This window comes from Rhinatrema bivittatum, chromosome 10 (assembly GCF_901001135.1).
Source record: "Rhinatrema bivittatum chromosome 10, aRhiBiv1.1, whole genome shotgun sequence".
NCBI classification, from domain to species: Eukaryota; Metazoa; Chordata; class Amphibia; order Gymnophiona; family Rhinatrematidae; genus Rhinatrema; species Rhinatrema bivittatum.
The window spans coordinates 61,490,108-61,502,632 of NC_042624.1; the positions used below are offsets into that span (position 1 = coordinate 61,490,108).

The window sequence follows — 12,525 nt, forward strand, 5'->3', positions numbered from 1 at the left end:
AAGTAAAAACCAGTGCTAAAATTAGCATGGGTGCATGCAAATCCCATGTAAAAGAAGGCATAAGTTATTCCACAGCAATGCAGAGAGGTGCGTTAAAGGACAGACACCTTATAACACATTTCCTTAATAGTGGAAATTTAACTCCTGAGTCAAAGCAAGAGTAAAGTGTAACTCACATTTCTGGTTGCCATAATATACTATTGCTGTGCCCAGTGTGGTAGCATCTAGCCACTTCTACCACACTGGGCACAGCAATAGAATATCTTTGGCCACCAGAAATGTAAGTTTACTCCACTTTGGGGAAGACACCTACAGTTGAACAGTACACCAGTATTGTGCATCCAATTTTGGCATACAGTCTAACTGTAGAAGCCTACCCCATGCAGCTTATACTTTGTTTATCTAACTGTAAGTGCCCACTCCAAAGAGCACATTCTTGCATCCAAGGTCCTTTTGGCAGAGAATAACAAGTAAAATCAAAGCATAAGTTCTCTGAGGTAGGCAACTACAAGTATCTTAACAAAGTATAAACTTTGGGGGGGGGGGGGGGGTTGGCATCTAAAACTGAACAGGATGCCGAAGACAGATGCACAGCACAAAAGTGCATACTTTTCAGCTAAAGGTACACTCCCTAGAGAGCTTATGCTTTGATTTTACTTGTCATGCCTTGCTAAAATGGCATTGCATATAAGATTGGTGCTGTGCATCACAACTTGTGGGCACATTCTCTCATTCAAGGCCATTTTGAAAAGAAATGGCACATAAAATATAAGAATAAGCTCTTTTAGGGACGCACCTACAGCTAGATGATGTTATAAACTGGTGTGATTGTGGACCCTGGATCGCAGTGAGAGCTGACTCCACCCACAGGGAGGAGCCTTGTGGGGACTCACTACAATGGACGTGGCTTCAGCAGAGACGGACACAGATGAGAGAGACTTTATTGTACTGGAATCATGGGAAATGCCCACAGCATGGAGAGAAGACACAGTCTAGAGTACTAAAGCAGCTCAATGTAGATATCCCTGGTAGTGGTCCACAGAGCGGGGTACGCCAGGGAACTCCTCTCAAGATAGTACCCCTCAGGATGGTAGTTCAGAGAGGTGCAGAGGGTCAGCAGAGCGAAGTAGATGATGGTACTACTCCGGAGTGTAGAAGGGTAGCTGGGATGAGCACGGTAGTGGCCCAAGACATGGGGTACACCGGCGGTTCGGTCAGCTAGATGGTTGAAGTGGTAGTAGTACTCACAAGACTGAACTAGCGGTGTCCTGAAAAAGGATGACAGGAATCTCCAGGCAGGAAGGCTCTCCGAAGAGCAGATAGCCAGAATGTAACAAAGCCCCCAAGGAGCGGGTACCTAAGGCGTTCTAGGTTCAGGAAGCAGTTCATGTAGTGAAGCGAAGCGTCTCCGAAGGGAGTAGAATAGCAGGAAGGAAGTCCTTGCTAACTCGTAGGAAGCATAGGCAGGCTGGGTTAAATACTTCTGGCGGGTGACGTCATGCGGAGGGGATGCCCCCGAGGTTCCCGCCATGACGTGGATAAGAGAGGGCCTGGCGCGCACGGGTGCCCTAAGTAATCCCTGACTCAAGATGATGGACGGGATCGCCCACGCCGTTCCAGGGATGCCGAGGAAGGCGGCGTTTGCAGGATGAGGCCGCCATGGCCTTGAGAATCGCTGTAGCAGGGAAAAGAGAGGTGAGCAGCAAAGGTCGCAGCTGTCTGTGACCGACGGGCGCAACAGATGAACAACGTATAGGCTGTCTGAGTGGGAACCAACAGCTGAATGGTACACATTTTAGTACTACATGTGCATGTGCTGTCCAGCTGTTCAGGAAAACAAGAAAACCTGTCACTGGTGCCTGCCTTAGAGAGTTTACATTAGACATTTAACTCCTGAGTCTGAGGTGGAGTTTACTCACATTTCTGGTGATAAATGTTGTTTGTTGTTGTTCCTAGTGTGGTACTCCACCTCAGATTCAAAAGGATTTACATTTCCAAAGTAAAGTCTCTTGAGTGGGCACCTACAGCTGAATAATACTTCAAGGTTGGGATGCACAACACCAAGAGAGCTTATGTTGTGTTCCACTGTGGATGCAAGCCCCAGAGAACTTATGCCTTGAAAGGTCTGAGGTGGAGTAAACTCACATTTCTGGTGGCCAAAGTTATTCTATTGTGCTCAGTCTGGTAGAAAGACACTGCCACAACAGAACTGAATATCCTGGCCACCAGAAATGTGAGTTAACTTTTACTCCACCTCAGGCCAAGGGTTAACCTAGAAATCCACTTAAGACATTAAACTAGGTATATGGAGGTAAACACTTGAAATTGGAAAAAGTGTGACCAAAATGGACTTGCATGCCAGACTGTGCCAAGTTGAGATGCCCAGTGCCAATCTTGCATGCAAGGTCATTTTGCCAAAAGAAAGGGAAAGCTTTCAGGAACAGGCAACTACAGCTATTTGAGATGTCAATCTTGTTGGCAAGGTCATTTTGGTCATATTCCTTTCAATTTCAAGCACTTACCTCCTTACTCCTGTTTTAAAGCACTTTTCAGCATTGGTATGGATTTTTCAAGTTAATTTACATTTTAGCATGCTTTTTTCATTTAGCCTGCTTTTTAAACTCCTGTTTGATTTGCATTCGATTGGCATACTGCACCCTGCAGGAACCCCTGTTTTTAACATGTGCATTAAGTAAAACATTCTAAAATTTAACTCCAGTTTTAGCATGAGTCTTATTACTCAGTCCCAACTGTGCCTAATAAATCACGCACTTTACTCGAGATATTTTTCTTACGATCGATAACTGAACCAGAGCAGGCAATGGCCGGACTCCACCCCCATGCGGGTATTGCCGGCTTCTGTTCCCGCCTCCCTTCCATCCAGCACCGCCCCCAAGCGTCGTAAGCTCGCCGCTCTGTATTTCGCTCGGTAGCAGCAGAAGTGGTGGTTACCATGGAGATTACGTCAGGTAAGGGCGTCGGCGCATGCTCAGTGAGTGGAAGGAAGATGGCGGCTGGGCCGCAGTCGGCGGGAGGGAGGCTGTGAGGAGTAGGAGCTTAGAGTCAGACGGCAAGCGTCTCGCATTAGAAGGACAGCGAACGGGAGCGCCCAGCAGCTTTCAGTCCTCATGTACGGGAGGTCCACACCGGCAGTACTGACATCGTGAGCGGCGGAAAGACTTGGCAGCGCCAGAATGAAATTCGCAGAGCATCTGTCGGCGCATATCACTCCCGAGTGGAGGAAGCAGTATATCCAGTATGAGGTAAACAGGCGGAGCGGCCCCAGTACCCTCTATAGTTCCTAAGCCGGGCTGCCGGAGCCCCGAACGCCCTGTTCCGCTCCTTCGCTGGGATGTAGCCCGCCTCGGGGCTCCGGGCGGGCACTGGCTCATTCTGACCCCCCCCCCGTGTTATTAAGCCTTTCCGTTACCTGAGAGCTGCAGCTGGAGCCGGTACTCGCCTCTCGTGCTCTGCCCGTAGTGCTGCCCTCGCTCGCGGGCGCGCTCTCCTCTTCCTCGATCCTGCCGGGGAAGGCGGCGATCTCCAGCCCGGTAAAACCCGCTAGTGGGGAGAGGGTCGTTCACTGACGGTAGCGCCAAGACTAATTCTCAGCCACATGCCCTTATACTGTGGGGAGGAGGAGGCTGGTAGTTCTTTACTCGCCGGCACTTTCCCTCCGGCTGTGGGTATTAACTGTTAGCTCATCGCGTTTTTCATTGTTTTACTAACTAAAGTGGTTCATTCCCAGACTGCACGTAGATGAATAAGGGGCCGATAATTCAATACCTAATCAGTGACCTTAATGAGCTGTGACTGAGAACCGCCAGAGTAAGCCGATCAGGCACTTGGCATTTCAGAGGGGAAGGTGTTTCCTATTTCAAATCTTTTGTCCTGAATACCAGCATTTTGTTGATAACATCCCAGAGTTTGGCTTTTAAACCCAACGTGTAAAAAAAAAATCAATATGTTTGTATACAGTCAATGGGATGGTGAAACGGATTTTTCTGCCCTGGCTGCTGACCGGAGGATCTAAATACTGTTTTCTCAGTTTAGGGAGATTTGCCATCTTTTCAGTAGTGTTAGGGGCAGAAAACCAAGCATGCACCTCCGTGCGACCGATTTCTTTTTGGCGTAATCATAAATTGTCAGACATTATTAGTTTTATTAACTGAAGAAATTAAATTATCCCTTTTTTCCCGGGATTTTTGGAGACATTTTGAACGCTCTTAAATAGTGGTAATCTCACAACTAATCTATTATCTTAAAAATTATATTTTAATGCATTTTGAGTTTCATTCAATTAAGTATGTTTTGAACAGGTTATATGAGTAATATACAAATATTTCCAGAGGATAGGCATTCTGGAGCCTTGGGTCCTCAGACCAGAAGGGCAAGGCAGGAGCACATACTTCCCCTGGCAGTTTTTCACCTTTAGTTTGAAAGCAAAACTGAGTGAAGATGGTAAATCAAGGTTGTTGATGTTTCTTTTGTTTCTTATCTAAATACTGTTTTGTTTTGTTTTTTTCATTTTTGCCATGGCTTGTAATATTTGTATTCTTCATTTGAAAAGGGCTGTGCTACTTATGTTATGAATATAATATAAATTTATTTAATATATAATTCAATTCATCATAAATTACTTTAAACATAAAACCTTGATTAGCTTTTTTATATGTTTGTTGCACCAGAGCCCCACAAACAGTAAAATTACAATACCGTATGATAATGTATATCCAGTATTGCCTGCAGGGGATTACTAAATATTATAAACCTAATAGTGTGCATGTTCCAGCTATTAAAGAGAATTGTATTCAGTAGAAACTAAAATGGCTTATTTAGTTGCATATTAAAAAAGGTAAAGGTACACAAAAAACCCTGAAAAACTGTTTTTAGCCATTTTCACTAATTATTAGAACACTATTCAACCTTTGTTTTTTTTTAATTGTATTATATTTATATATATATATATATATATATATATATATATAATATAATTGTGGTTAATAAATGTTGGGGAAAGAAGATTTTAAAGTATTTGAAAACCAGTTCTATTCCTGTTTTAGATCTTCTATGACATTTTAAATGTATATTGTCAGTGTTGCTTATTTAACATCACATACATGCAGAACCAGAATACAGGTGGTGGCTCATATATTTTAGTCTCACAAAAGGGGTAGTTTGGGATTGATATTCCAAATATTTGTATTTTAAATATCAAAGCAATTAATGACTTTGTACATATAAATGTGGTAGATGTCTATTCTAGATCCCATGTTGACAGAATGTAGACTTACAGTAGATATGGAGACTACAGATTATTACAACCTATATAGACATTTCCCAAGTAATTTAAATTTAGATCAAGAAAAGCCATAATATTTACTCAAACAAGGGGTCCTATACCAAAAGGTTTGTTTTAAAAAGACATTTAACTTCAAGCAAATATGTATGTTTAAAATAGTATTATCGGCATTTTGATTTTTCCTCCGGCTTCATCTTCATGATGCCACACAAGAACAATATAATACAACAGCAAAAGTACAAAGTCAATCAAGGAATAGTGGTTGTACATAATCAAGCAGAGATAATCAAATATGAATATTCATCCTGCTGAACTCGCCCTAAGGTGGACTTGTATGTGTTTTCATATTCCCTTAGGGATTAAAATGTACTCAAATTGTTTTCTAAAAATATTTCATTAGAAAAATAATTGTGGCCTTGAGCAATTAAAAATATTTGCATTGTAACTTAAATACTAAGGGATACGTGTTTCTTGAAATTTTGAGGTAGGTGTCTTTTATGTGGGATTTTAGGATGGCCTCAACTCTGAACCACTGAATACCATTTTGGTCTATTTTCACTTTTTCCTCCCTTTTGAATGTCTCCTTCCCACTTCTGAAATAGAATGGAGGAAGTGTTAGCATGGATCAACGGCATAAATGGTTGTATTCCTTGGACCAAAAATGATTGGTGTAAACTGAGCTCAGTATTTAGCATACATGCCTATTTCAAATATTGGTGTTTTTAAATATTGGAAATATTCCATAAACAGAATTTGGAATAGCATGCTTACAAAAGCAGAATAAATACTTGAATAGTTGGGACCAAATGAAAAGTGGAATTTAAAATAAATGTACTGAAGGTTCTTTTCATTTGATGTCTATGGGAACAATTCTTTGTACATTTGGCCTGTTGTGTCTGGTAATCGCCTCTGCATATAAATGAAATGAGGCTCGGCAAAAATATCTATTTCCTGATTTTTATTGTTTTTGGAAAAGTAAAAAATCAAGTGTAAAAGTAATTATAACTATAAATAGTGTTGCCTTTTTATATCATTTTAAAATCTCCATTGAAAACATGAATGCTTCATGAGCATACAAAATTAATATTTCATATTCATTAAGTAAAGTAGAATATTAACTTATGTGGTATGCTTGCAGCAAATATATATATTTTTTTCTACTGGCAATGGTTGATTGTAAATATAAATAGGAAAGCCCTTGGAGTGTGGGCCAAAGGTAGGTGTGACTTAACAAATGGAACAAGTCAGGAAACAAGCTGACATCTCCTTGTGTGCTGGCATAGGTGCAAATAGATTGTGGTTTGTTTGTTTGTGTTTTGTTTTAAAATGTGTTAATTAGAAAAAACTGATTAAGGCACATGCCTTATTTTAAACTGTGCCATGGAGGCACAGAGAAAGTGGCTTATCCATGGTGTGTCACAGTGATGAATGGCAGTCTTCAGTTAATGTCCCTGGACTTCTCTTGAATAGTGCTCTAATCATTGTTCCACTTTTCCCTCATTGTCATGTGTAATGGCTGCAGTAGAGGTCCAGGGCAGGGTTTCCCACCTTCAAATCCAAGGCACACCTACATTAACTAAAATGTGTGGTATACCACTCTCCACAGGGCAGGCAATGTAGACATGGAGAGAATGCATGTGGCCAAATTTTAAAATAAAGGGAGAGTGGGGACAGAGAGATACATGAATTCATTACAATAGGCCAATGTCCTCTATGGTACAAGTGCAGAAGAAGGGAGAACTCAGTAGGATGTGGGGTAGCAAAGTTACCCTAGCTGCCTCATTTGACTTACAAACAGGGTTGTCAGGTAATCATGAAAAAACAAGCGCTATTTGCTAAAAAAAAACAAGCTCAAAACACGTGAGATTAAAGCTACTTTTATTAGTGTATTTATACACAGAAAACACTTAAAGTACTTTTGTGAGTAATGGAGGAAATACAGTGGCTTGCTATAGTATTCAGCCCCCTAAAATGTCAGCATATTTTCGTGGATTACATGTCACTTCCTAGATTGTTCCAAACAGTATGCGCTAAAAGCAAATTTTCATAGTCACAATTCATTATTCAGTAATGGCTTCTATCTAGTCACCCTCCCATGAAGGCCAGTTGTATGGTTGACTGGTGCACCACCACTCCAGTCTCAGCCACCAAATCTTCAAATTGAAAAAAAAAAGAGCAGCCACTCACACTCATTCTCTCTCCAAGCACATCTCCGGCCCCCACACACTCATTCCTTCCTCCTAGCACACTCATTCTTCCCTCTCCAGGTACCTCTTCTCTTTGACTGTTGCCAGCTGAGTGCTTCACTCATTTCAGCATTTTGGCCTGCCATGCTGCATAAAAGCTTCCTTGGTCACCTGACTGTGACCTGCTATGGACAGGCCTCATCAGCAGCAGCAGGCAATCACAGGAACAGCTGGGCACAAGTCCCACCCACCAAGCCCAAAAAAGCAATTGCCTGGAAAAAAACCCCCACCCAATAATCAACCCGCGATTGGGGAAAAAGCAAATAGCTAGAAAAAAAATCCCAAACTCGTGGGAACTAAGCAAGGTTGGTAAGCCTGCTGTCAAGTCTTCCACTGCTTTTGCTCCCAACTATCAGAATGAGTCACATTCAGTGCTCAGTGTGCACTCTTCTTGTTACACTCAGCCAGGAAATAAGACAGAGGCGGGAAGGACTCAAAGAAGGAGGCTCAAGCAGGGCTTAATCAGGCCGCTGCAATATAGTGTGCTCAGGCTAGTGCACTGGGTAACACACTATTGGACACGTTTTGGATGCGCTAAAATAACTCCCGATGCAATATGGGAATTAGTGCGTCTAAAATGGGTGTCCAGTCGCGTGCATAGCTAATAGCACTCAACAAATGCAAATTTCATGTAGGTGAGTTAGGCTATCAACTAACACCCCCCAATGCCAAAAATTGCCGCGCAGCTCAGATGCCCATTTTAATGTAGCAAATTTAATGCCTGCCTGGCGTTAAAGCATGCTACGCTCAAGGGCTCATCAAAAACCCCCCCAAAAATCCTGCTTTCTGTGATTCCTCTTATTAGTGTCATCGCAATACTAAGTAGGAGGAATCACGGAAAGCAGCATCATGCAGTGCTCGAGGGTTCAACAAAAATAAATCCTGCTTTTTTATGGTTCTTCATAGGGGGAACCACAGAAAGCAGCATCCCTAAGCTCTGGCCCAATTGGAACCTCTGCCAGCAGTAAGTGAAGGAGTGAATAAATAAACATTAAGTGCCCGACACTTAATATTAATTTATTTAGAATTTTATATTCTGCTTTTCGCACTTTTTTCAGCACTTCGAAGCAGATTACAGTCAGGTACTGTAGGTATTTCCCTATCCCCAGAGGGCTTACAATCTAACTGGCCGATACAGTAAAAATCGCGGGAGAGCGGGCGAGCGCCCGCTCTCCTGTGTGCACGATACAGTAAATTTATTTAAATTAGGGCTGGCAGTAAAAAGAGGCGCTAGAGACACTAGCGCGTCCCTAGCGCCTCTTTTTGGACATGCACGGCGGCTGTCAGCTTTACCCCTTATTCAGTAAGAGGTAATAGTGCATCGAAAAAGCGCGTCCAACCCCCCCCTCGAAACTAATAGCGCCTGCAGCATGCAAATGCATGTTGATGGCCCTATTAGTTATTCCCGCGCGATACAGAAAGTAAAATGTGCAGCCAAGTCGCACATTTTACTTTCAGAAATTAGCGCCTACCCAAAGGTAGGCGTTAATTTCTGCCTGCACCGGGAAAGTGCTAAGAAAAGCAGTAAAAACTGCTTTTCTGTGCACCCTCCGACTTAATATCATGGTGATATTAAGTCGGAAGTTTCAAAAGTTAAATTAAAAAAAAAAAAATTTTAATCGGCTCGCGGGTTGTTGAAAACTGGACGCTTAATTTTGCCGGCGTCCGGTTTCTGAACTGTGGCTGTCAGTGGGTTTGAGAATCGATGCCGGCAAAATTGAGCGTCTGCTGTCAAACTCGCTGACAACAGCCGCTCCTGTCAACAGAGGCGCTAGGGACGCACTAGTGTCCCTAGCGCCTCTTTTTATAGCGGGCCCTAATTTGAATGATTTGTTTTAATGAATCGCGCGCACAGGAGAGGGGCGCTCGCCCGCTCTCCTGCGAACTTTACTGTATCGGCCTGTTAGGGAGCAGAGTGATTATTCTCTGTTTTGTCTGCTCCAGCTCTCCTCTGGTGGGTAGGGGCTGGAGCAGAACATCCCTGCTATGCTGCCTCTTAAGTCTTAAAAGTGCTGGAAATGAGTTCCAGGCCGTTCCCCCAGAAGTTAAGTCCTGGGCTCAAGAGGAGTAAGATGAAGCGATGCTGTGTGCACTGAACAAAGCAAGACTGTCTAGCAGTGCTGCCCATTAATTACCACACTCCAGGGTAGGAAGAAGAGGCAGGCATGATTACACATGTTCTCAGAAAGGAGTTCCTGCTTGTTTTAAGTGCCACTGCTGGTGACTCTTGTTGCTGGGAGATCCTGAGCGCAGTACCCAAGTGCTGGTCTGTGTCTGTGAATCGGTGGTGATTTTTCCATAGCTCACCTGATCAGATCTGAAGGCACCTCAGTGTGCCATGGCACACTGGTTGGAAAATACTGGTCTAGGGTGGAGAAAGACAAATCAGGCCATTGATGGACAGGGAAAATAACTGTGTTAGAGTTGTTTAGAAAGGGACGATTTTGTCTTAAATTGAGATATAGATTGGATTTTCTTTAGGGCTTCTGGGGTATCGGTACATATGGTAACTCCTCAGTATTGCAGTATGTTTAATTGTTACCTTGTTTACAGCAGTACTTAGATTATTTGGCATCAGCTGCTAATTGATTTGTAAATGCACCATATTAAGTGCAAGCTTCATTTTGTATGTATTGCTAGGTGCAGAGGATTTTATTGCATTGCACTATACTATTATACACAGACCTCTATGTACTGAAGAGGGGTGTTGGAGCAGTAAGAAAGGGAGGGACAGATTTCTCTGTGAAATTTCCTTGGTAATGAAGGAAAATGTAACTTGCATGTTACAGACTTGGTAAGTTCATAGCCTTTGAGAACTGTGAGTGCCATGAAGCTGAACCTTAATGATCTTCTTCCAGAAGTTTGGTTCTTTCAGTCTTATTTAAATAAATATAAGAACATGCCACACTGGGTCAGACCAAGGGTCCATCATGCCCAGCATCCTGTTTCCAACAGTGGCCAATCCAAGTCACAAGTACCTGGCAAGAACACAAACATTTAAATAGAGCTCAAGCTACTATTGCTTATTAATTAATAGCAGTTTATGGATTTTCCCTCTAGGAACTTATCCAAACCTTTTTTTTTTAAACCCATTTACACTAACTGCTGTAATGGTATCCTCTAGCAATGAATTCCAGAGCTTAACTATGCACTGAGAGAAAAGGATTTTCTTTGGTTTATTCTAAATGAACTATTTGCTAACTTCATGGAGTGCTCCCTGTTCCTTCTGTTGTCTGAGAGAGTAAATAACTGATTTACATTTAACTTTGTCAAGTCCTTTCATGATTTTGTAGACCTCTACCTCCTCAGTTGTCACTCTTCCAAACTGAACAGCCCTAACTTCTTTAGCCTTTCCTCACAGGGCAGCCATTCCATGCCCCTTATTTTGGTCACCCTTTTCTGCACTATCTTTTGTCACCAAGCAAATCTTTTTTTTTTTTTTAAACAGGAGCATTAATTATCCAGTTTAGGCAATGGTGGTAACGATTGTGTCCCCATGGGGTTGGGTGGCAGGATGTTAGCCTTTCAAATTGTACAGATTATCTGCTTCTGCCAAAAGGCCAAAAATTGCCTATCCTTGGCTCATACACTTGAAGGCAGGCACCCTGTAACTTTCTTCAACAGACTGAATTGAGAGGTGGGAAAGCTATGGGAATTTGATTGGGCAGCAAGTTGTAAGATATGCAGTTTCTCCAGCAGCTGCGATTAGGGGCTCTGTCCATAATGAATATGTATGAGAGATTGCATACCATGGATCTCCAATGAATGCAGATCTCTTATGCATATTGATTGTGGTAATCCTGAAAACCCAACCGGCTAGGTATACCTCCAAGACAGGATTGGGAAACACCTAGGAGCCAACTTTTGAAAATGACTAGGAGTGCTGAACTCATAATACATTACAGCTCTTTCCTCCTCCCAACTGAGCAAAAACAAAATACAGTATGTAGTGACTCATGAGTGTGACTGACCAGCCTATATTTAAGATGGTAAGAGAGCCTACACAGGGCTAAAATCTGTGGATACTTTAACTGCAGATGTTACCCCAAATTTTCAAAGTAGACTTATGCACATAAGTCTGTTTTGAAAATTCACAAGTTGTCCTGGTGTGCATTGGACATACATGTAGAAAGTTACCCTCTGCTTGGTAACTTTCTGTGTATAGATCTGTGCACACTTTCAAAAATTGAAAGTGTAAATTCTTTTCAGTCCCATCTCCACCCCTTGGAATGCCTATTTCATATGCATGTAAAAGTACATGAGTAATAGGGTTAAGCATGTACTTTTACCCACAAAACCCCCGGTTGCTTTTCAGAGCAACATTTATATGCATAAAACAGGGTTTTATGTGCATAAATTGCTTTGAAAATAAAGTCCTAAATATCCAGAGAGCAGCAAACAATGCGCATGTGGGGAAGACTCATGTGCCTAAAACAAAACTAGGGAAGCACTTGGTCCCACCAGCCATTCTTCTCCCCCCAACCCCAGCTCATTCCTACTAGTCTTACTATCCTTACAGCCCATGCTCGCCACAGTATCTTCCCCATTCTTTCGACCCTCCCTTTTTATCTCACATTCTCCTAATCACTTTTCTTTCCCTCTCCTCATCGTATCTTTTCCCCCACTACAGCTTATTCCCTCTGAAATTCTCTCCCCCCCCCCCCCCCATAGTATTTCATCTCTCGGCCGCTCATACTCTCTTCCTCTGTCCCTTTTTCACTCCCTCATAGCTCTTCTGTCTCTTTCCCAGCCCTTCTATCTACAACCCATTCCATCTCCAGAGGTAGGGAGCCTGTCTGTCCTACACTAGTACTACTATTTTATTCCCTTTGCAGCGCCTTGGGCAGACATTTAACAACCAGCCAAGAGGCTACAGGAGGAAGCGGGAGCTGTTAGTAGAGTAAGACACACATACTTCCTGACTGCCCTCCCTTGCAGCACAGAACTCCTAGTTCCCAATCAGCAGGAGTATAGGAG

General features: G+C 42.7%; 1 protein-coding gene across 2 annotated transcripts in view; it reads left to right on the forward strand.

The window, feature by feature from the left end:
• The first annotated feature begins 2,979 nt into the window (after window positions 1-2,979).
• Window positions 2,980-12,525, forward strand: part of XPR1 (xenotropic and polytropic retrovirus receptor 1) — a 381,737-nt gene continuing 372,191 nt past the window's right edge. For both annotated transcript variants that reach the window (XM_029618129.1, XM_029618130.1), the window contains exon 1: window positions 2,980-3,263. In XM_029618129.1, the coding sequence (XP_029473989.1) occupies window positions 3,195-3,263 (69 nt within the window). In that variant the 5' untranslated portion in view covers window positions 2,980-3,194. The remainder of the gene's footprint in view (window positions 3,264-12,525) is intronic.